Source organism: Salvelinus alpinus, chromosome 8 (genome assembly GCF_045679555.1).
Source record: "Salvelinus alpinus chromosome 8, SLU_Salpinus.1, whole genome shotgun sequence".
NCBI classification, from domain to species: Eukaryota; Metazoa; Chordata; class Actinopteri; order Salmoniformes; family Salmonidae; genus Salvelinus; species Salvelinus alpinus.
This window is the reverse complement of record NC_092093.1, coordinates 36,279,244-36,304,505: the sequence shown is the minus strand read 5'-3', so window position 1 is coordinate 36,304,505 and position 25,262 is coordinate 36,279,244. Positions and strand designations below refer to the sequence as shown.

At 43.7% G+C, this 25,262-nt stretch overlaps 1 protein-coding gene across 2 annotated transcripts; it reads right to left on the bottom strand.

Annotated features, from left to right (window-relative positions):
• Positions 1-72: 72 nt before the first annotated feature.
• Positions 73-25,193, bottom strand: LOC139583064 (dermatan-sulfate epimerase-like). 2 transcript variants are annotated; one of them, XM_071413781.1, is made up of 6 exons: positions 25,030-25,193; positions 22,380-22,854; positions 14,995-15,248; positions 7,611-7,850; positions 4,231-4,438; positions 73-3,537 (listed from the first exon to the last, which is right to left on the bottom strand). In XM_071413781.1, exons 2-6 carry the CDS (start codon positions 22,808-22,810, stop codon positions 1,794-1,796), a joined length of 2,877 nt encoding a protein of 958 aa, XP_071269882.1. In that variant the 5' UTR covers positions 22,811-22,854; positions 25,030-25,193; the 3' UTR covers positions 73-1,793. The 2 variants fall into 2 exon arrangements, with proteins under 2 accessions (XP_071269882.1, XP_071269881.1); XM_071413780.1 differs by lacking the exon at positions 25,030-25,193 and adding an exon at positions 23,201-24,945.
• Between the last annotated feature and the right edge of the window lie 69 nt (positions 25,194-25,262).

Genomic DNA, 25,262 nt, shown 5'->3' with positions numbered 1-25,262 from the left:
GGTGTGTCCAAATTTTTGACAGGTACTGTACATCACCACAACATTTGAGACATGATACTGGTACCCTTTCAATCACATTTGATTTAGCATAAAACTCTTTATTGAATGACATGACAATGATAAAAGGCAGTGAAAATTCGTTTTTTAATGAGATGACAAAACAATGAATTCTGATTGTTGCTAGCCAGCCCTGACCAAAAGATGCTACCTGATTGTCACTGATTGTCACGGGGGCTTTCATAATCTCGGCACCCAGAACTAAATCTCTGCGCTGTCACAAGAGACTAGGGCTTCCACTCATAGTTTAGGTAAATTAATTGGCAAGATACAGCAGGATTAGGCTGTAGTGGTATAGTGGATTGAGCACCCCACCCACCTAATCAAATTGAATTCAACTAGCGATGTGTTGTGTTGTAGCTCCTCCCACTTGCAGGCAGAGGAGTCATGTGTCTAGAATCTAAATTGTAATGTTGGCGTGCACATTTTCAGTAGACACACCTGGGAATTTACAGAAAGAGAGACAGTGCCCACCCTCACATGTCCAAATCACACCAGAGGAAGTGAAGACTTGTTTGCATATCTCTCCTTATTATCTGTGTGACTGAGCAGGAGTGAGTACATATTGATACAACCAACCTCCTGATCGGAGGATAACTTTATCATACACTCATTTGACGACAGATATGTCTATACAGGTACAAGGCTATTTACATACAGTATTTCCCCCCCAAATCTCCTCCACCAATGCCCACCAAAAATCGACCCCTCTCCTAGCATTTGAGTTCTCCCTTTCCTCACGTATCCATGACTAGCAGAGTAGTTGTTTCCTCCCAACCAAAGTAACACAAAGGTCAAAGGTCCTCATCCCTGTAGTGCCGCCTGTAGACCCATTAGTTAAGAGTCGGTAACAACAAGAAACATGGGTTCCCAACGATTCCACATCATAACATCGAGAGGAGGAGCAGGTTGTGTAATTATATTAGGTGGGTTTGGTGATGGACAATAACATGAATCTATGCTAGCATAAGTGAATGGGCTTCACCAACATACTGCAAGTAGTCATACAGACGAGAGCATGAAAGCAAATCTGTTACAGTTGGAGAGTAAAATTAACTTTCCCAAGTGTATTACTCTAAATGGAATTACATGGACTCTGACAGCTTAAGAACAATATCACAAGACTTAAATTGGGGTGGTGGGGGTGACAATGTGATCGGTTATGCGGGTAAGCCAATTTGGTTAAATGCAATGGTATTATACTGCAGTTATGGACACAGAGAGGACCACCGACTGAGGTAACATATTTCTAAAGCTTTTTATCTGCAAAGTCCCCACATTCATCAGGCAAAAGCAAATACACAATGAAAATCACATTTGCACACCTATGCATATTGTTCTTTTCTCATTACCAAGAGTAGAAATAATACCACAAAAATATATCTTGTTTGAACATATGTACATTCTTTCTAGAATGTCCACAGAGAGAGGCAGATATATCTGCATTTTAGTGGCTAGCAATCTTTGATATAAAGCAACATGTTCCACTCTAAATACTACATTAAAAAGTTCACACAGACTCCATTCTAAAGCTCCACAGAAGCTTAGGATCTCAAAGGTGGTCTGGCTTAATTTCGTTTTTAAATCTATCAATTCCTATTTGGAATTAATTCTTTCCTGGACACTCATCAGGTAGACTTGGCTCAGACTGAGGCGTATGGTGCATTTTATTCACCCATGGCAAACAGTTCAATCGGTCTGCACATGGACATCCCCCTCGTCGCACAGTGATCATGTCAACACTGTGCATGAGAGCAGGAGGAGTAGAGGCAGAGTAAGATGAAGCTGTCGATGAGCAGGACGCCATAGAAACACCTCTGGGTGTGTAGACTTCTGCCTCTCTGGAAGCGTGTCAATAACACAGACAGTAGCAGGAAGAAGGTGGCTATGTTTAATATGAGGAATAGTCTGATATAAGAGGATGAGTTCGAGAGACTGTCACTGTTGGCCGTCGCCAACATGTGGACCTCCTTGAACTTGCGACCCTTCACGAAGCCTCCCTTCCTACCTTTTTTGGAGTCTCCATAATCCAAAAAGGCCCTGGAGTCTCCGTCTTCCTCGGGGCTCTCCTCAATAATCCTCTTTGTTGTCTTCGATCTCTCCTTCTTCTCCCTTACCTCGATCTGTCCAAAGATGTCCGGCAGGCTCTCTGAGAGCTTGTCCCCAAGGCTCCCCAAGGCTTTACTGGCCCCCTTGCCCTGTTTCTTAGTCAGAGAAAACATTTTCTCAATGGCCTCCTCCGTCTTCTTCTTGTCGGAGAACTGGAGGAGGCGCTCGGCCGTCTTGCGGAAGCTGGCCGTGTTGAGCACCCGGCCCAGGATGTGTCTCTCCAGCTGCTGGAAAACAGGCTTGGCGTGCTGGAGGTTGTCCTCTACTACGTTGACATACTCCTCTACCTCCTCCGGCGTGCCGTTCTTCACTCCTGCTGCTTTCTCAAATACTATTTTCTTCTGGTCCACCAGCACCATGGCGAACAGAGGCTTGGTGGTCACCTCCCCGGTCAGCAGGTAGATGGTGTAGGTGTGCTCGTTGGTGGCCAGGTAAATGTCCACCCTGTTAGCATCGCCACGCAGACTAAAGCTCTGCATGTCCACCCCTGGCCCAAAGAAGATGTAGGCCACCCTGGTATGGGGATACCTCAGAGGCATTGTCACATTCACATAGTTAGAGCCGTTATAGGGGTAACCACGGGGATAGTTCCAGTACCCCAAGACCCCTTTCTCACTGAAGCCTGTGTCATCCATCCAAAACATTTTATATTGGTCTTCCCCATGGCTGACAAAGGCTCCGTGCACACCGTCTATTTTGGTGTCCTTAAAGGGCAGGTCCGTGTTGTGGAAGAAGGCACTCATGGCCCTGGTTGGGCTGTCTGTCTCTAGATGGATATGATCAACTAGGACCAGCAGCTGGGGGTGCAGGAGCAGCAGGTTCCTCTGGAAGCTCCTGATCTTCAGGTCAGGGTTGTAGGCCGACTGGCCCTCCCCACGGATGAACACCATGCCCTGCCTTTCCAGAGCCGCCTCCACCCTGCCCTGGGCGTCCGCCGGCAGCCCCACCTTGTACTTCAGCCACTTGGAGTCGCAGGCCTCTGTGACCTGGCCGTCCCATGGCTTGAAGCAGCTTCCTGAGGTAGCCGGGGAGAACAGCACTGCGTTGTTGAGGAAGGTGTACTTGGGCCCGTACAGAGCCTCCGTGATAAAAGGAACACCGTTAGGGGCGAACGTAAAGCTATTCTGGTCAGGGTGCTCGTGGCCAGCGTTAAAGTTACGCCACCCTTTGATCCAGTCTTTGTACTTGTTCCTGTGAACGATGTCAAATATGGCCCGTCCACCCAGCTTCCCCGACTTAAAGGAGAGGAAGGTGTGGTTGGTGTCTGCGGGTAGAGAACTTCCATAAGTGACGACCCCCCAGTCCTCAAAGTAGTGGAGTTGGGATGTACCAAAATCTGCAGGAGCCCTGGGAGTCAGGCTGGGATCATACCTGCAGAATGGAAATAAAACAACAAGAAATACATTTCATACATTTGAATTCAGTTGCTCTAAAAGCAAATATTTCATTAGTAATTTAGTAAATCAGCGTATACACTGAGTGTACAAAACATTAAGAACACCTTCCTAATATTGAGTTGCATCCTTTTTGCCCTCAGAACAGCCTCAATTCGTCAGAGCGTGGACTCTACAAGGTGTTGAAAGCGTTCCACAGGGATGCTGGCCCATATTCACTCCAATGCTTCCCACAGTTGTGTCAAGTTGGCTGGATGTCCTTTGGGTGGTGGACCATTCTTGATATACACAGGAAACTTTTCAGCATGAAAAACCTAGCAGCGTTGCAGTTCTTGACACACCCAAACCAATGCACCTGACACCTACCACCATATCCTGTTCAAAGGTACTTCAATATTTTGTCTTGCCCATTCACCCTCTGAATGGCACAAATACACAATCCATGCCTCAATTGTCTCAAGGCTTAAACATCCTTATTTGACATGTTTCTTCCCTTCATCTACACAGATTGAAGTGGATTCAACAAGTGACATCACCTGGTCAGTTTATATCATGGAAAGAGCAGGGGTTCCTAATGTTTTGTACACTCAGTGTATGACAGTACACCTAAACCAATAGAGAGAGAAAGAGCGAGAGAGAAAGAGACAGAACGAGAGAGAGAGATTCTCACCAGATGAACTCTGTGTGCAGTGTGCACCATCTCTGTCCCTTCCCGGCTTGTCCCGGCCCCTCCAACACCCGGTTCTGATGGATCAGCTCAGCCAGCCAGTTTCCACTGCCGTTCCTCATCACATAGCGATCCAGGAACACCAGCTGGCTCTCGGGCCCGTAAAACCAGTTGTAGTTGGAATCTGCTATGGCTACAGTCCTCTGGAACCCTGGTGAGATGGAACAGGCAAGGGCAAAAGATCAATATGGATTATTTTACAGTTAAAATATAGGAGAAGGCAACTTCAATATAGTGGCCTTTCATACTGGTTTGTTAGAGGATTATTGAATGTTATTATCATAAAACTCTGACAAATATGAAGTGACAGCTACATATTGTCCAAGGTCCAGTTCAGTTGTACAAACCACATAGCTCTCTATTTGATTGAATGCATAGTAATACATAGGCTACAAAATCATGATTCATTTCTTTCCTTTTTATACTGAATAGGTAACAAAAGCTTTTAAATCCATGCATGCCATGTCCTTAACATAAGGAAATGAGCCAAACTACAGACCCTGTTGAGATCGTAGCGCCCTAGCTTAATCGATGAAGCCATTTCCTCAACACAAAGAATGGCAGTCTGGTGCCAAAAGAGATCTTAAAACCTAGCAACCGGTAGTAAATATTTAACCACAATAAATCACATGTAAGCCAAAAACAATAACAGCAATAACCAAAATCAGTGCACAAGCGGTACGACAATACGCGTGTTTCCCCTTTGTAAAAAGTGTCTGTTTACAACATTCCTGCTGTGATGCAAAACTAGACCTTGGATAAACAAATGCCCAAATCAAATGATGTGGGGGTCTGTGTGCAGGAACACTCGGGTGATATTTGTTTATTCAAGGTCTATCTTTGTAAGTCCAACACAAGATATATTTAAAACACGACTCCTGTTTACGGTCTAACCTGTTGGAGCATCAACAAACCCCATCATTTCAACACAGAGTGGGTTACGGAATTATTGGATCCCTTGATAAAGATCAGCAAAAAAGACTGTATTGTTAGCCTCCTGGCAGAGGCAACCAGGTTTTTAGCAAAAATGTCCTGCTACTTGGTCAAGTTCATAGTGCCGTTGACCTTAACAAGGACCACAGTACCAGTGGAAGCAAAATAGCCCCATAACATCAAAGATCCACCACCATATTTTACTGTAGGTATGAAGTACTTTTCTGCATTTGCCTCCCATTTTTCGACTCAAATCCAACCACTGGTGTGCATGGCCAAAGAGCTCTATTTCCATGTCATCTGACCACGAGATGACATGAAAATAGAGGTCTTTGGCATACAATATAGCTCAGCATTTGTATCCTTTACTTTATAGTCTTTTTCACTCATCTTTATCAAGGGTGCCAATAATTATGGACCTGACTGTACAGGGTCAGTGAGTGCAGTGCAGTCACATAGTCCGCTCAGGCAGAAGGCAGTTAGGCAGGATAATCTGGGAGAGAGAAAGCTGGCATTGTGGGTTGTGAGTCCAGCGTTCTCCTGGCTGCTGCAATTAAGAGCTGCTCTCTGAATGCAGCAGTGGCGCCCAGCCCCAGTCACAATACAGAGAGTGTTGGCAGGCGGCTTTAAAATGTCCAGACCTGAGAGCCCCTCCTCCAGCGCTACCCTCCCCTGACCATAAACCAGGAGAGGAGAGAAGAGGAGAGCAGAGGAGACGAGGGAAGAGGGGAGACATGGATCAGCACAGCTCTGACAGCCCCCCAGGAAGGTAACGCATGCATAACCCATATCAAGACAAACGAGCAGTCACACTCTCTAACATGGGGGTAATGCACCCAGGGGGTTTTCATGCCTAATCTACTTATAACTTGGACAATGTTGCCAAGAAGTGCCACAGAAGTTTGCTAAGGCATTTAGGAACACTTACAGTTGATGTCGGAAGTTTACACACACCTTAGCCAAATAAACTGAGTTTAAATTTAATCCTAGTAAAAATTCCCTGTCTTAGGTCAGTTAGGATCACCACTTTATTTTAAGAATGTGAAATGTCAGAACAATAGTAGAGAGAATTATTTATTTCAGCTTTTATTTCTTTCATCACATTCCCAATGGGTCAGAAGTTTACATACACTCAATTTGTATTTGGTAGCATTGCCTTTAAATGGTTTAACTTGGGTCAAACGTTTCGAGTAGCCTTCCATAAGCTTCCCACAATAAGTTGGGTGAATTTTGGGCCATTCCTCCTGACAGAGCTGTTGTAACTGAGTCAGGTTTGTAGGCCTCCTTGCTCGCACGCGATTTTTGAGTTCTGCCCACAAATTTTCTATGGGATTGAGGTCAGGGCTTTGTGATGGCCACCGTAGTCTGGCATTTTTATGGCAGTCTTGGAGCAGTGGCTCCTTCCTTGCTGAGCGGCCTTTCAGGTTATGTCGATTTAGGACTCGTTTTACTGTGGATATAGATACTTTTGTACCTGTTTCCTCCAGCATCTTCACAAGGTCCTTCACTGTTGTTCTGGGATTGATTTGCACTTTTCGCACCAAAGTACGTTCATCTCTTGAGACAGAACGCGTCTACTTCCTGAGCGGTATGACAGCTGCGTGGTCCCATGGTGTTTATACTTGCGCACTATTGTTTGTACAGATGAACATGGTACCTTCAAGCGTTTGGAAATTGCTCCCAAAGATGAACCAGACTTGTGGAGGTCTACAATTTTTTGGCTGATTTCTTTTGATTTCCCCATGATGTCAAGCAAATAGGCATTGAGTTTGAAGGTAGGCCTTGAAATAAATCCACAGGTACACCTCCAATTGACTCAAATGATGTCAATTACCCTATCAGAAGCTTCTAAAGCCATGACATAATTTTATGGACTGTTCCAAGCTGTTTAAAGGCACAGTCAACTTAGTGTATGTAAACTTCTGACCCGCTGGAATTGTGATACAGTGAATTATAAGTGAAATAATCTGTCTGTAAACAATTGTTGGAAAAATTACTTGTGTCATGCACAAAGTAGATATCCTAACCGACTTGCCAAAACTATAGTTTGTTAACAAGAAATTTGTGGAGTGGTTTAAAAAACGAGTTTTAATGACTCCAACCTAAGTGTTTGTAAACTTCCGACTTCAACTGTATTTACTCATTGCTAACTTGCACTGTATTTAACTTCAAAATAGCCTGTCTTGCTGCCTATATCGTATCTGTATCACCTTTGCATCTATCACGTGACATCTAGACTAAATGCACTGTTAGAGATAAAAAAGTCGATCGAACCAAGCAACTTCTTCAAAGGGAAACATTAAGAGGAGAAAAAACACCATTAAGAGGAGAAATGAAGTTATATTGAATTGAATGGCAGAGCACACACACATCTATAACAGCTGTATTACCTGGCAGGATGGTCCTGTACATGAAGGCAAAGTGTTTGTGGAGCCAGGGGTGGTCGAAGTGGCTGATGGAGAAGTGTCTCTGCACCAGGAACATGTACTGGAAAAGAGAGCGGGTGGTGTACGTCCCGTAGGCCACGCCCTCATACAGCGAGCCGTCCGTCACGTCCTGCAGCAGCACCATAGACTTCTCCATGATGGCCAGGACCTGCTTGGTCCACAGGTAGGCCTCCTGCAGGTAACCTGGAACCGAAAAGAGGAGAAACCAGGGTCAGCTTATTCGGTTTCGAAGGAAGGTCATGTCCGTCAATGTCTCTGGAGCAGTGGCTCCCAAACATTTGTACTGTACTGCTGTCACCCAGCTAAAGTGTTTGTTTTCTTGAGACATACCCCAATTAAGCTCGGTGTAAAGTGTGGTCTCAAGTGAGGTTGATCATAAATGTAGTTACTGTAAGCTACTCAGTCAGTCAGTCACATTCCCATTTTCTTTCCAGCAACATCATACTGGAACCTCCCGTTATGCATGGAAAGTATGAAACTACCATACCAGACTAATGTATAGTCTCTCTCTCTATGAGAAGAAGTGACCACATAAACACTCCAGCCGCAGTTCATTGAGAATCCCAGTCCATCATGGGTGCCTGGCAGCTACCCGGTGGACTGGATCCACCCGGACACCACAACCCACAGCCCACAGCCCAGCCCAGGAGTCGGCGTCCACCCCAGTGTTTGGTTTGGGCTGGGAGACCAGTGGCCTACACAGAGCAGGCATTTACCATCAAACAGGAACTGCTGGCACACAAAGACCACATTTACACAAACGGCATCTCACTACGCTCACACCCCGGCTCCACACAGTGTTTGGACTGTTCTGCATTTTCCATTATTAGACATAGGCATCATGTATACAGGAATTCATAAACTAAAAAAATCTAATTAACCCTACGAAGTCAAAAGCTATAAACTTCTCCCACCCATGGCGCAATCACATCCCATACAGTCACATTGTGCTTCAGCAATGTCCTCCTCTGCCCCTCTAGGATTTAATGATGTGCCTTCGTTGCTGTTATTAGGGGCTTTTCTTCAGCCATGCTGTTAGTGATGTTACTGGCTCTAGATCTCTGGAGCTCCCATCAGTACACATTAGTCATCCACACGTTGAGAGCTGCTGTTTGGGGAAGGTCTGGTCTGTTAACTCCCCAGCACCATCACAATGAGATCTGTAGGAATGTGGGAGGTCAAGGGATGGTGCCATTTGACTTGACTTCTACTCCTTTGAGGTTCTTCGCTAATTATGATTAGATGAGACATTGAGACATTTCTGGTTCCTCTTAGTTCATGTTCAGGAATGGACAAAGAATGATTTCCCAAGAATGGAATAACTTCAAATGTTATGTAGGGTCAATGAGTTACGCTCCCGAGTGACGCAGCGGTCTAAGGCACTGCATCTTAGTGCTAGAGGCGTCACTACAGACCCTGGTTCGATTCCAGACTGTATAACAACCGGACGTGACTTGGAGTCCCATAGGGCGGTGCACAATTGGCCCAGCGTCGTCCGGGTTAGGGTTTGGCAGGGGTAGGCCGTAATTGTAATTAAGAATTTGTTCTTAGCTGACTTGCGTAGTTAAATAAAGGTTAAATAAAGAAAATAAAAATGTAAATGATAGTTGTCTACCAAGAGTTTATGCTTCATTTATTGACATAACAATCATGCATTGGGAGATTGAACAAGTCTAGACAATTTCTTAAACCTACATCCACTAGAGAGAAATGGCAATATAATTTTCCACACTGTACCCAACGGGCAAAGACACTAGATATACATTCAATTTTGCTTGACATTTGATTAAGTTGTCAACAATCTTAAACCAAACCTGGAAACCCTGTTTGTGTTTAAGGTCAATTACATTGAAATAACGAGGGAACTACGTTGACTCAACCCATTTGGTGTAAAATAGACACTTTTCCACAAATTAATCAAGTGTTCATGTATAACAGCTTTCAAGGAAGCAACACAATGTAATGTGACTGTGGCTATGACTTTGAATGGTTCCCAGAGTCCCAGCATTCTACACCTGATAATACAACTCAAGCACCTGGGTGGCCGTAGCAGAGAAGTGAGTGATTGAGGTCTTAGGTTTAACTACTGATGCTTAACTATAGATGAACTCAGGGTAAACTATGCCACATATGACTGTCCAATTAGGAGCGGAGCGAGGCAGCCGCAAAGCACCAACATGCAGACACCTGCATCAGGAATGCACTGATCCCCTATAAGCTGCTGTCCTGTGATCTAGTCATCTCTCCCGGTGTCTCTCCTTTTGGACAAAGCCCATACAATATCCCTTCTGACTCACAATCAAGACATGAAATGATAAGAACACAGTAGACATACAGTACCTACATGCTGTGCTTAACATTCCCATACAGGTCTTAAGAAGTTTTATGCTTTGGACAGATACTCTATGTCTTCCTTTATTTTCAACAGATGGAGCCTATCCCTTCCTTGTGAATGAATGCTTCAAAATTGCTTTTTGGCTTCGCCGATAGAATAATACACAGGAAGAGAGGTGCTGTGTTATTCCATAAATCTGAGTAATATAGACCTGTGCAATACAATAGCTCTGAAAGAAATGTGTAATGAGACCAATGTTTGCTCTTGATTTCTTCTGGAAGTACCTTACAGGCAAAGTTCCATTTATTCACTGAGATCTTCATGGAATAATATTTGCACGTAATGTCATACTTTTGCACAGGATATGACTGATACATCCGTGACAAAGGAATGCAGGAAGTGAATAGGATCGTCTGCATAGCACACAGTCAAATAATTATGCGGGAGTTAGGCCCTTAAATGAACTGGTCCAAGAATGAGAAAGCGAACAGTTTGCACGTTTCGTCAATCTGTCGTACTCAAAGCAAATACTGCACGTTAGTTAAGCCACCTTCTAATTAGATACCTTTTAACAATTTGCAGCCAAATTAAGACGTTGAAGTGCAAAGTCAGCTTTAAACATTTATACAGTCAGCACAAAGACACCAGGCCATGACCAAATTACATTTTCTTCCAAGGTAACAGAAGAGTTAACAACCAATTCTCCAGAGTCTGCACCTCCTGCCCCCTGCCTCTCCTCTCCTCCCCCCCCCCACCCCCACTCACTATCATAAACCAGCTTCAAAGAAAAACCACGGTGACCACAGTCATCTCCATAAGCCTGTTGTCATTTAGTTTACATCGACTCTCATTCTTTTTCTACCAGAAACATTTCCCTTGTAAACAAACTAGGCTGTACAGCAGTGCTGGGGACAACAAGAACTACTTCACCTTCCTCTGGCCTCTCTGCCTCTGACTTAAACATCCAAGAATATACAACCAGGACATTTAAACCCAAACAATAGAGGGAACAGTTTTGAAATGTGCAGGAAATACCAAGGCTATTTTCTAGTCATGCGTTCCTTCCTTTCACACTGAATCTACTAAGAAAAACATTGGGAAAAGGTCCATCCAGAACGTTATAGAATCGTGTGGAATGTTTCCGTTGTATTTTTTAAAATAAATAAAGAATTAAATCACCTTTTATTTAACCAGGTAGGCCAGTTGAGAACAAGTTCTCATTTACAACTGCGACCTGACCAAGATAAAGTAAAGCAGTGCGACAGAAAACAACAACACAGAGTTACACGTGGGATAAACAAAAGTACAGTCAATAACACAATAAAAAAATATATATGAGGTGTGTGCAAATGGCGTAAGGAGGTAAGGCAATAAATAGGCCATATGTGCCAGATGATGATGTGCAAGTAGAAATACTGGTGTGCAAAAGAGCAAAAAAAGTCAATAAAAGTAATATGGGGATGAGGTAGGTAGTTGGATGGTCTATTTACAGATGGGCTGTGTACAGCTGCAGTGATCGGTAAGCTGCTCAGATAGCTGATGCTTAAAGTTAGTGAGGGAAATATAAGTCTCCAACTTCAGCGATTTTTGCAATTCATTCCAGTCATTGGCAGCAGAGAACTGGAAGGAAAGGCGGCTAAAGTATGTGTTGGCTTGGGGATGACCAGTGAGATATACCTGCTGGTGCGCGTGCTACAGGTGGGTGTTGTTATGGTCACCAGTGAGCTGAGATAAGGCGGAGGTTTACCTAGCAAAGACTTATAGATGACCTGGAGCCAGTGGGTCTGGCGACGAATATGTAGTGAGGGTCAGCCGACGAGAGTATAAGGGTCGCAGTGGTGGGTGGTATATGGGGCTTTGGTGACAAAACGGATGGCACTGTGACAGATTGCATCCAGTTTGCTGATTAGAGTGTTGGAGGCTATTTTGTAAATGACATCGCCGAAGTCGAGGATCGATAGAATAGTCAGTCTTACGAGGGTATGTTTGGCAGCGTGAGTGAATGAGGCTTTGTTGCAAAATAGGACGCCGATTCTAGATTTAATATTGGATTGGAGATGCTTAATATGAGTCTGGAAGGAGAGTTTACAGTCTAGCCAGACACCTAGGTATTTGTAGTTGTCCACATATTCTAAGTCAGAACCGTCCAGAGTAGTGATGCTAGTCGGGCGGGCGGGTGCGCGCAGTGATCGGTTGAAAAGCATGCATTTAGTTTTACTAGTGTTTAAGAGCAGTTGGAGGCCACGGAAGGAGTGTTGTATGGCATTGAAGCTTGTTTGCAGGTTTGTTAACACAGTGTCCAAAGAAGGGCCAGATGTATACAGAATGGTGTCGTCTGCATAGAGGTGGATAAAGGAATCACCCGCAGCAAGAGCGACATCGTTGATATATACAGAGAAAATAGTCGGCCCAAGAATTGAACCCTGTGGTACCCCCATAGAGACTGCCAGAGATCCGGACAACAGGCCCTCCGATTTGACAAACTGATCTCTGTCTGAGAAGTAGTGGTGAACCAGGCAAGGCAGTCATTTGAGAAACCAAGGCTGTTGAATCTGCCGATAAGAATAAGGTGATTGACAGATTCGAAAGCCTTGGCCAGGTCAATGAAGACGGCTGCACAGTACTGTCTTTTATCAATGGCGGTTATGATTTTGTTTAGTACCTTGAGCGTGGCTGAGGTGCACTTGTGACCAGCTCGGAAACCGGATTACACAGCGGAGAAGGTACGGTGGGATTCGAAATGGTCAGTGATCTGTTTGTTAACTTGGCTTTCGAAGACCTTAGAAAGGCAGGTTAGGATAGATATAGGTCTGTAACAGTTTGGGTCTAGAGTGTCACCCCATTTGAAGAGGGGGATGACCGCGGCAGCTTTCCACTCTTTAGGAACCTCGGACGATACGAAAGATAGGTTGAACAGACTAGTAATAGGGGTTGCAACAATTGCGGCGGATAATTTTAGAAAGCGAGGGTCCGGATTGTCTAGCCCAGCTGATTTGTACGGGTCCAGGTTTTGCAACTCTTTCAGAACATCTGCTATCTTGATTTGGATGAAGGAGAAGCTGGGGAGGTTTGGGCAAGAAGCTGCGGGGGGTGCGGAGCTGTTGGCCGGGGTTGGGGTAGACAGGAGGAAAGCATGGCCAGCCGTAGAGAAATGCTTATTGAAATTCTTGATTATCGTGGATTTATCTGTAGTGACAGTGTTTCCTAGCCTCAGTTCAGTGGGCAGCTGGGAGGAGGTGCTCTTATTCTCCATTGACTTTACAGTGTCCCAAAACTTTTTGGAGCTACAGGGTGCAAATTTCTGTTTGAAAAAGCTAGCCTTTGCTTTCCTAACTGACTGTGTGTACTGGTTCCTGACTTCCCTGAAAAGTTGCATATCGCGGGGACATTTCGATGCTAGTGCAGTACGCCACATGATGTTTTTGTGCTGGTCGAGGGCAGTCAGGTCTGGAGTGAACCAAGGGCTATATCTGTTCTTAGTTCTACATTTTTTTAAAGGGGCATGCTTATTTAACATGGTGAGGAAATTACTTTTAAAGAACAACCAGGAAAGTGCAGCTATGGAGAATAACCCAGGGCTGACTGAACTGAAATTCCAGCCCAGAATGCTTCTCTCCTCAGGGGCAAAGGGGACTGCCTGGCAAGCCTCCCCTGGAGGAACCAATCTCACAGAAGTCATATGGAACTGGACTGCAGCCATCCATTTAAGGCGAATGTGACACAGGAAGGATGTAACTGAGGAGGAATGAAGTTGCCAAGAAGAGGCCACAGTATTCTAAAGAGGAAAATGAATAGGCTGAGCAGAAAACGACCAATCTACCGATCTACTGGATCTATATACAGTTGAAGTCGGAAGTTTACATAAAAAATTCCCTGTCTTAGGTCAGTTAGGATCACCACTTTATTTTAAGAATGTGAAATGTCAGAACAATAGTAGAGAGAATGATTTATTTCAGCTTTTATTTCTTCACCACATTCCCAGTGGGTCAGAAGTTTACATACAGTCAATTAGTATTTGGGAGCATTGCCTTTAAATTGTTTAACTTGGGTCAAACGTTTCGGGTAACCTTCCACAAGCTTTCCACAATAAGTTGGGTGAATTTTGACCCATTCCTCCTGACAGAGCTGGTGTAAGTGAGTCAGGTTTGTAGGCCTCCTTGCTTGCACACGCTTTTTCAGTTCTGCCCACAAATAATCTATAGGATTGAGGTCAGGGCTTTGTGATGGCCACTCCAATACCTTGACTTTGTTGTCCTTAAGCCATTTTGCCACAACTTTGGAAGTATGCTTGGGGTCATTGTCCATTTGGAAGACCCATTTGCGACCAAGCTTTAACTTCCTGACTGATGTCTTGAGATGTTGCTTCAATATATCCACATAATTTTCCTCCCTCATGATGCCATCTATTTTGTGAAGTGCACCAGTCCCTCCTGCAGCAAAGCACCCCCACAACATGATGCTGCCACCCCCGTGCTTCACGGTTGGGATGGTGTTCTTCAGCTTGCAAGCATCCCCCTTTCTCCTCCAAACATAACGATGGTCATTATGGCCAAACAGTTCTATTTTTGTTTCATCAGACCAGAGGACATTTCTCCAAAAAGTACGATCTTTGTCCCCATGTGCAGTTGCAAAGCTTAGTCTGGCTTTTTTATGGTGGTTTTGGAGCAGTGGCTTCTTCCTTGCTGAGCGGCCTTTCAGGTTATGTCATAATACTAAAGGAACCGTCTGAAATCTGATAATGCAGTAATCATGGTGTTTCTCTGTGTTTCTCTGTGTTTCTCTGCGCGCACGCACGCACGCACGCACACACAAAATGCACACACAAACACAAAAACACACACACACACACACACACACACACACACACACACACACACACACACACACACACACACACACACACACACACACACACACACACACACACACACACACACACACACACACACACACACACACACACACACACACACACGAATCAGTGATACTCACCCTGGGCCATGTAAACCAGGCTGCCGGTGAGGAGAGCCACACAGTTGGTGGGCTGGTGGTTGTGCAGGTACTGGAAGCCCCAGCCGCGGATGTAGGACTTCTCATACATGTAGCGCGTAGCGTTGCCGATCACCTGCAGGAAGCGCTCCTGCTGCACCTTGCTCAGGTACTCATACAGGAAGTCATACGCTGTGGCGAAGCCAACCAGAGAGTGGGCTAGAGGAACCTCATCCCAGGGAGCATCCTTTACCAACCTGCAAGACACAGAGGAAAGATAAGTATAGTCATCTGTAAGAAATACATGTTCAAGACTTAACCCTGTGAGACACACGGTTGTAAAACTGCAACGCTGCCTGTTCAGTGCTATTTCTAGGCATAAGTGACATTAGCGGCCGCTAGGGCCCCCCCCCAAAAAACAGATCTTGTGCATCAGCAGTTTTCCTCTTGTTATGTCAGTCACTGACAGTCACCCGATTAGCCCATGTCAGCTAACATTTTATAGATTTCTAGGTTGTTAGTCTAGCCAGCTATCTAAACCGTTTATGAAGCTGTTTGAGAGAATGCCAAGAGTGTGCAGAGCTGTCATCAAGGCAAAGGGTGGCTACTTTGAAGAATCTACAATCTATTTACATTTCTTAACACTTTTTTGCTTACTACTTGATTCCATATGTGTTATTTCATAGTTTTGATGTCTTCACTATTATTCTACAATGTAGAAAAGAATAAAGAAAAACCCTTGAATGAGTAGGTGTGTCCAAACTTTTGACTGGTACTGTATGTGTGGTTTATGTGTGGTTTATGAGGTTAGAATACTGCCATTTACAACCATTAATTTTAACGTAGAGAAGTAATTAATCCAGAAAGGACAACTACATATTGCTAAAAGTAAGTTATATGGTCTGCATACATAGAAAACCCACAAAATAGTTGATCCTTTCAAATATATACACCACCGTTCAAAAGTTTGGGGTCACTTAGAAATGTCCTTGTTTTTGAAAGAATAGCAAATTTTTTGTCCATTAAAATAACATTAAATTGATCAGAAATATCAGTGTAGACATTGTTAATGTTGTAAATAACTATTGTAGCTGGAAACGGCTGATTTTTTATGGAATATCTACATAGGCGTACAGAGGCGCATTATCAGCAACCATCACTCCTGTGTTCCAATGGCACGTTGTGTTAGCTAATCCAAGTTTATCATTTTAAAAGGCTAATTGATCATTAGAAAACCATTTTGCAATTATGTTAGCACAGCTGAAAACTGTTGTTCTGATTAAAGAAGCAATAAAACTGGCCTTCTTTAGACTAGTTGAGTATCTGGAGCATCAGCATTTGTGGGTTTGATAACAGGGTCAAAATGGCCAGAAACAAAGAACTTTCTTCTGAAACTCATCAGTCTATTCTTGTTCTTAGAAATGAAGGCTAATCCATGCGAGAAATTGCCAAGAAACTGAAGATCTCGTACAACTCTGTGTACTACTCCCTTCACAGAACAGCGCAAACTGGCTCTAACCAGAACAGAAAGAGGAGTGTGAGGCCCCGGTGCACAACTGAGCAAGAGGACAAGTACAGTAGAGTGTCTAATTTGAAGAACATTTGCCTCACAAGTCCTCAACTTGGCAGCTTCATTAAATAGTACCCGCAAAACACCAGTCTCAAAGTCAACAGTGAAGAGGTGACTCCGGGATGCTGGCCTTGCAAAGAAAGGCAGAGTTGCAAAGAAAAAGCCATATCTCAGACTGGCCAATAAAAAGAAAAGGTTAAGATGGGCAAAAGAACACAGACACTGGACAGAGGAACTCTGCCTAGAAGCCCAGCATCCCAGAGTCGCCTCTTCACTGTTGATGTTGAGACTGGTGTTTTGCGGGTACTATTTAATAAAGCTGCCAGTTGAGGACATGTGAGGCATCTGTTTTCAGCTAGAATAGTCATTTACAACATTAACAATGTCTACACTTTCTACACTGATATTTCTGATCAATATGGTGTTATTTTAATGGACAAATTTGTTTGCTTTTCTTTAAAAAACAATGACATTTCTAAGTGACCCCAAACTTTTTAACGGTAGTGTATGTCAAATCAAATCAAACTTTATTTGCCACATCCACCGAATACAATAAGTGTAGACTTTACCGTGAAATACTTACTTACAAGCCCTTAACCAACAGTGCAGTTCAAGAAGAAGAAAATATTTACCAAGTAGGCTAAAATAAAAAGTAATAATAAAAAGTAACACAATAAGAATAACAATAACAAGGCTATATACAGGGGCACCGGTACTGAGTCAGTGTGCAGGGGTACAGGCTAGTTGAGGAGGTAATCTGTACATGTAGGTAGGGGCGAAGTGACTATGCATAGGTAACAAACAAACAGCGAGTAGCAGCAGTGTACAACAGGGGGGTGTCAATGTAAATTGTCCGGTGGCGATTTTTATGAATTGTTCAGCAGTCTAATGGCTTGGGGTAGAAGCTGTTGAGGAGCCTTTTGGTACAAGACTTGGTGCTCCGGTACCGCTTGCCGTGCGGTAGCAGAGAAAACAGTCTATAACTTGTGTGACTGGAGTCTCTGACAATTTTATGGACTTTCCTCTTACACCGCCTATTATACAGGTCCTGGATGGCAGGAAGCTACCCTCTGTAGCGCCTTACGGTCAGATGCCGAGCAGTTGCCATACCAGGCGGTGATGCAACCAGTCAGGATGCTCTCGATGGTGCAGCTGTAGAACCTTTTGAGGATCTGGGGGCTCATGCCATATCTTTTTAGTCTCCTGAGGGGGAAAAGGTTTTGTCGTGCCCTCTTCACGACTGTCTTGGCATATTTGGACCATGATAGTTCGTTGGTGATATGGACACCAAGGAACTTGAAACTCTCAAACCGCTCCACTACAGCCCCGTTGATGTTAATAGGGGCCTGTTCGGCCCGCCTTTTCCTGTAGTACACTATCAGCTTCCTTTGTCTTGCTCACATTGAGGGAGAGGTTGTGTTCCTGAAACCACTCTGCCAGTTCTCTGACTTCCTCCCTATAGGCCGTCTCATCGTTGTCAGTGATTGTGTCGTCAGCAAACTTAATGATGGTGTTGGAGTCGTGTTTGGCCACGCAATCGTGGGTGAACAGGGAATACAGGAGGGGACAAGGATCAGCGTGTCAGACATGTTGTTGCCTACTCTTACCACCTGGGGGTGGCCCGTCAGGAAGTCCAGGATCCAGTTGCAGAGGAAGGTGTTTAGTCCCAGAGTCCCTAGCTTAGTGATGAGCTTCGTGGGCACTATGTTGTTTAACGCTGAGCTGTAGTCGATGAACAGCATTCTCAATTAGGTGTTCCTTTTGTCCAGGTGAGAAAGGGCGGTGTGGAGTGCGATTGAGATTGCGTCATCTGTGGATCTGTTGGGGCGGTATGCGAATTGGAGTGGGTCTAGGGATGCTGTTGATGTGAGCCATGACCAGCCTTTCAAAGCACTTCATGGGTACCGATGTGAGTGCCACGGGTCGATAATCATTTAGGCAGGTTACCTTCGCTTCCTTGGGCACAGGGACTATGGTGATCTAATTGAAACATGTAAGTATTACAGACTAGGTCAGGGAGAGGTTGAACATGTCTGTATGGACCTCACTTTGTGCACGGGGGCATTGTCATGCTGAAACAGGAAAGGGCCTTCCCCAAACTGTTGCCTCGAAGTTGGAAGCACAGATTCGTCTAGAATGTAATTGTAAGCTGTTGCGTTAAGATTTCCCTTCACTGCAACTAAGGGGCCTAGCCCGAAACATGAAAAACAGCCCCAGACCATTATTCCTCCTCCACCAAACTTTACAGTTGGGACTATGCATTCAGGCAGGTAGCGTTCTCCTAGCATCTGCCAAACCCAGATTTGTCCGTTGGACTGCCAGATGGTGAAGCGTGATTCATCACTCCACTTAGGCTTGTGTGAGGCTGCTCGGCCATGGAAACCCATTTCATGAAGCTCCCGACGAACAGTTCTTGTGATGATGTTGCTTCCAGAGGTAGTTTGGAACTCGGTAGGGAATTTTGCAACCGAGGACAGACGATTTCTATGCGCTACACGCTTCAGCACTCAACCGTCCCGCTCTGTGAGCTTGTGTGGCCTGCCACTTCGCGGTTTAGCCGTTGTTGCTCCTAGACGTTTCTACTTCACAATTACAGCACTTACAGTTGACCAGGGCAGCTCTAACAGGGCATACATTTGACGAACTGACTTGTTGGAAAGGTGGCATCCTATGACGGTGTCATGTTGAAAATCACTGAGCTCTTCAGTAAAGCCATTCTACTGCCAATGTTTGTCTATGGAGATTGCATGGCTACGTGCTCAATTTTATACACCTGTCAGCAACTGGTGTGGCTGAAATAGCCGAATCCACTAATTTGAAGGGGTGTCCAGTTACTTTTGTATATATAGTTTATATACCATAAAACAATATTTTCCATCCCATCAATGCTTTTGATAAATTTTTATGTGATTTTTATAGAATTTCAAAATGTTCTTACAACAAAATGTTCCAACCATTGAAGCTCAATAGTGTATCTTTGCAACTTTTCCATAAAATTGTTCTACAAACTTGAAATAAAACTAACAAGATTATTTTCATAATCAGAGTCCGATTAGAAGTATTTCTGAACGGTAAATACATGTTTTTCCTCATTTGGATCTATGCCTGGGTCTCACAGGGTTAATACACAAGAAAACAGTAATATCACGATGTAGTATCTTTACAAGTAGTCTTGAATTGTTTGAAGTTCCCTTTTCACACTAGCCCAAGCAAGGCTGCAAAAACAGAAAGGGTAGTATATATTCTGGAAAGTGAAATATCATCAGAAGTGTAGAGTTCAACTAATCCTTCTCAGGCGATTTGCATAATTTGTCCAAGCTTGTAATCAGCTACTAAATAGCTTTTTGTTCTCTTTACAAAAGAACATGCAAAACAGCATTTTCACACATGCTTTAAAGTTCAACTCCAACATATCCTGCCTTTTAAAGTGCTGTGTAAAGTGCACTATGTGCTATTTGTAAAGTAGCTGGCACCTCAGAATGCTGACTGACTTCATTTTCTAAGAGTTACTAATTGTTAAATTAGCAAAATAGTCCGTGCCCATGCATTAATCTCATATACCACCTGCTAAGAGGTGTTCTATAAAAGCTCTTTCTGTGTAATTATAGTCAAATTGACTTCAGATGTGGCAATAAAATATAAATCCAAAAAGCAACCTGTATTTTGAGCAGTTACTATTAAAGTGCGTGCCATGTAATTACATTTTCAGCTCCATCTTGACAATCGTTCCTCTCAGAACATCTAAAAGACATAGGTTGAAATCCATTCCACTCATCACATGGACCCATAAACGTTACTCAGTGCCAAATATCAAAACAGCTGCCTGCTTATCTTTTAAATGTGACTCTAATATTCATAAATACCAAAGATATTCCGCCACCCTCTGGCAGCATTTCTTCCATTTGATTTAGCTAATACATTATTTCCATCTGTCAACGACCTGAGGAAGTTCATTGGAAATAAATGTTCATTCTACATGGGTTTAAATTAAATTGAATAAAAAGGGGTTCTTGATTTCAACTTTATTCATCAAAAAAGGAGTTTAAATAATGTTTTATTACAGTCTTTGGTTCACCAACCAAGTTTAATGCACTGTATAAGTAGTTAGAATGAGTGAAGAGTGATTCTATGTCACTACTGTACTGTATATTACATTACGCCAAAGCACACAAGACGTCTATTCTGTGTGTTTACACATGAACTGCCTTAAAAACCGAACCAGGGAACCAGTGCGCCACAAGCTGGAGTTGGAATATGGAATATGGTTCTCCTCAACAAGTTGTTGGAGACATAATTGAAGGTCACAGATACCACAGTTGACTGATTCCTGGAGCCACTTTTAAGGATCCCTGAGAGACTCCAAAGCCCTAGTAAATGTGCGGCTGAGGAGAGAACTCACATTGTGTGTAGTTAAAATGTGAAAAACGTCCTTGTGGGTTTTCATTTCTCAAATTGTGGCACAGACTTCCATTTTGTGAGAAGTTTCACAAATTTGAAATAATGATTAACTGTACATGTACCCATTAACACTGGCCCTAAAGAAAACCTTTTTCTCTGAACTAGGTTGGCTAGACACAGCAGCTGATGGCTAAATAGAGGATTAAAACAATGGAGCTGAGGTAATGCTTATTTCTGAAAAGTAATGAAAGAAAGAAGGTGAAACTTGAAAAGGGAAGCCCTCTGACCACGAGGCTGATAGCAGAGACCAGACGTCCTGAGAACGCAGGCGACATGACTAAATTGGCTGCGACAGTGAAACGCCTTGCCCGACATATCAGAGACCCCTCCTTGACACTGAATTCCTTGGCTTGGGATGTGCAGAGAAAGCTTGCTATGATGCACTTTCCTAACTGCACTGCAAGGGGAAAAAATTTAACCACTGAAGTTTCACAACCCTCACAGGCGGTCAGGGGTCTTCTGAAGTACAGTACTGTAAGGGTTGGCTAAATATACAGCAACAACATGCAGTCTCATTGCTAGCCTCTTGTTAGCGTATTATTCTTATGCAACAGAAAGTGAAGAAGTCTGCAAGATAGTACAGCCTAGTACTGTACAATGAAAATGAAATATAACATCATCCAAAGCTCCCTAAGCTATTCCCCTCTGAGTCTATAGACTGGGAGAGTCATTAGCCCATCCCTTAGGTTGGGGCTGAACAATGTGAGATGCAGATGAGACTTCCCATGTAACCCCTCTGAGAACCCAGGTAAAATTGGTTTCTTAGCCTCTCACCACCACCTGAACCCTAGTCCTCCCATCCCACTGCACCAGGCCATTCAGCTCAACATCTGAACATTTAATTTCCTTTGAACGGGGGCATGTTAAGCAATAAATTCATACAGCTGCTAAACACATTTCCTGGACCACAGGGCATCTCTTCCTCAGGTCTGGCCGGCCACAGTGAAAACTGAACAAGTGATACTATGGAGGGGGATTGAGTCAGTCAAAGGTCCTCTGGAGAGGAGGAGGATTTGGCATTTATCCCCAGTGGTCACATGATGATAGGAAGGAGAAATACAGATAGCAGGCAGCATCTGCACCTTCTCCAAATAGACCAATATTGTTCACGTAATGAGAAAAACATGTGGGAGTTTTTCTTAACGCTAAGGGTAGGCTAAGCGATTTTCTGAAATTGAGAAGCGAGCAATTCACTTATGGGTTGAATTTGAGTAACTACACAGTAACTGTTTCCACAGGGGCATATCTGATTGTATCTCTTATTTCGTGTCCCTATAGGTTAGGGATGCTATTCACAGACAATTAATTGCAACTGAAAATTCACACAAAAATAAGGGAAAAACAAAGATAGAAAATATACCAACTAGGCTGAGCTGCCATCCTCTCCATGTAATCCTTGGCCAGGTCGAGGGCCCCGGCCCTGTGTGGGTAGAGCAGACAGAACATAGACAGCACTCCCAGGTTGTTTCCATACACCTCGTTCCAGCGGGCGCTGAACTCGGCCGGGCTCCAGGGGGGCAGGTACTCCTCAGGGTGCTCCAGCATGGCCTCCCCCGCCTCGCGGATCCTCGCGGCCATCTCCCGGTGTGTCCCAGCCGCCGCCGACTGCAGCTCCTCCACCTCGCCTTGGCCGAAGTACAGCATGGGGTGTCCATCGTAGTTCCCTCCCATGAAGGGTATCCCTCCACTGGGGTCTATCGTCTCCTCCGCCACCCCCACCACCGGGGCCACCAGGGGCCACAGTAGACTTATGAAGAACACTGTGGGGGCCCCTCGGGTGTAGGTCCTCATCCTCACATCAGAGAGGGCGCAGTGGCATTTCCAACAGAGCTCAGCTGAGAAGGAAAGGAAAGGGAGAAGAAAAGACTTTAAGAAAGCCAGCCAGCCATATTCTCTCAACTCTCCCCAGCTTTTTCATATGAGGGCTACATTCCTTGAATAATTGGATACAGCTGTATTCCTGATCGTTCTGGCTTCCCCCTACTGTTCTGACAAGTTTTAAAACGCTACAAGTAGACTGTAGACTGTGACAACTGAAAGGAAAGTTCAGCTCTCTGTTGTAAAAATGCAACTTATCTATATGAATAATCAAAATAGACCCCAACCCCCCCGCTTCCTTCCTCCTCCCCCATGTGTATCTTGAGAAGAGGTAGCTATAATGTATGTAGTGTGCTATCATACCGCAGATTGATACTGTAATCCAGCTATTGGCGAGAGGTGTGTTCATCAGGGTAGATAATCCTTACATTTGTTTGGCAGTGTCTCAGGTGAGTCCAGCCATGTACATCCACATAGTCAGAAAGACGGTCCTCAACACTCGAAAGGTCATAAAGGTCTCTGTGGTATTCTATTTGTCAGTCATAGTGGTTTGGCTTAGCCAATGACTAACATCACGTGGTACATTTAACACGATGGTAGTGCATGTCATCTCTTCTGAGGAACGTGGACGTCCATTTCATTGTCTTACTCTTGGCACTTGCCTAGGGCAAAATCTATTGTTGGTGATTTGAAGGTAGTCTAGAGAGACTAGACTCTGGTCAGTCCTATTAGCGTGAGTTTTCTCTTTAGTGTATTTTAATACACAGTTTTGTATTACCTACTAAAAATGACACCAATGGGGACAAGGGAGCTAAATGTCCATTACTTTGCAGATGTTGCTTCACTTGACCAACTAGCTAGATATGACACCTGACCTCATAAACGGGCACATTCCAGTTTAAAGGGGAATCTGTAGTTTGAACAATAACAAAGGGGTAAACTTTGTAACAGCTGAGGGATGGGGCTGGAGAAATACAACCATTCTCAAACTCATGGACAGAGATATAGATACAATGACTGACCATCCATGACATACAAACTATTTGTTTTAACCATTTTGAGGCTAACAGTATTTGTTTACATTTACATTGTTTACAAAGGCGTAAAACAACTTAATATTTGGGGTTATGATGGGTTATGACAGTTGTACTAAGCTCATGAGGGGATCTATAAATTCTATCCTTCAAGAAACAATGGGTATATTTAATTTAAATGTCTAAAAATGGATGTAACAACTGCATATTGTCCATTTAAAGACATAATCAGATAGTCTACCATTACTGCCATAAAGCCCATGAACCCTGGATGTGGAAGTGAAACGTTTTCCTGCTATGTGTTTAGGGGCATGGAGATTGAGCACTGATTGGTTTAGGGGAATAAAGGAAACCAGCTGTCCCTTTCCTGCGCTGGATTAACCTTTGACTGCTTTGGTTTCTTTCAATTTACACAAAAATTACAAACTGATGGCACAAACTGGGCAATTCATTCTCAAATAGACGTTTAGTTTTTAAAAGACCTGTGCCCTTGAAACTTGATAAGACTATTTCAAATGACCACATGTTGAAAAACAAATGACTGTAGAATGTGTATTATGAAAACTATTCTATACTACTCCATCACTCGAAAGTAGGCCTATTACAAACCCTAAACTCAAGGGTTTACAGTGGCAACTACCAATTTACAGTAAAGTAGCTCCGCGGATTATCTTTCCAACCTGGCTGCTCACACATCTCCTTACCTTGGATAGCCTACTTCAGGTCGCCAGCGTCCTAACAAATGTTTTACTCATATAAAAAGTGTCAGTTTTTTTCATATTAGTAGGCTAGTTTTCCTCAGGTCATAGGAAATATAATTGTCATATTTTAATACCTATACACAACTCTGATAATATCCTACACTTGTACATATCGTATCTAATGTCCTTGTATGTGACTTTTGTCATCCGTTTCCGAATGTCACACTGACAAAAATATTTAGTTCATTATTTCGTGTACATATGTACATCTACTTACATAAATAGTACTTTTCTTAAATGTAATTAGTGAACTATTATTCCAACATCGAAAAACGTTTAACACACGGTATTAACATATAAATATGCGCAGATAGCACACTGGATCGGAAGTCTTTTTCGATCGGTGGCTTGTTGTAAGGAAAGAACAGTAACGTTACACCGATCAAGATTAGCCTACCTGTCAAAACCCGTTGTTGTACAATTGTAGTCCAGATTTGACACTCCCCCTACATGTCATTTCTGTGTTATAAATGTAATCCCCGCGACAGGCATCGATACATTGAATCTTCAAGTAGTGAAAAAAAGTATACCCTCTTTGCGCAAGGTTTTGGAGAGAAGAACGTCATCAATTCTGCCGAATGAGGAGGGGCAGTGTAGGAAAGTGACTAAAGAAGTAGGAGGGAGACAGAA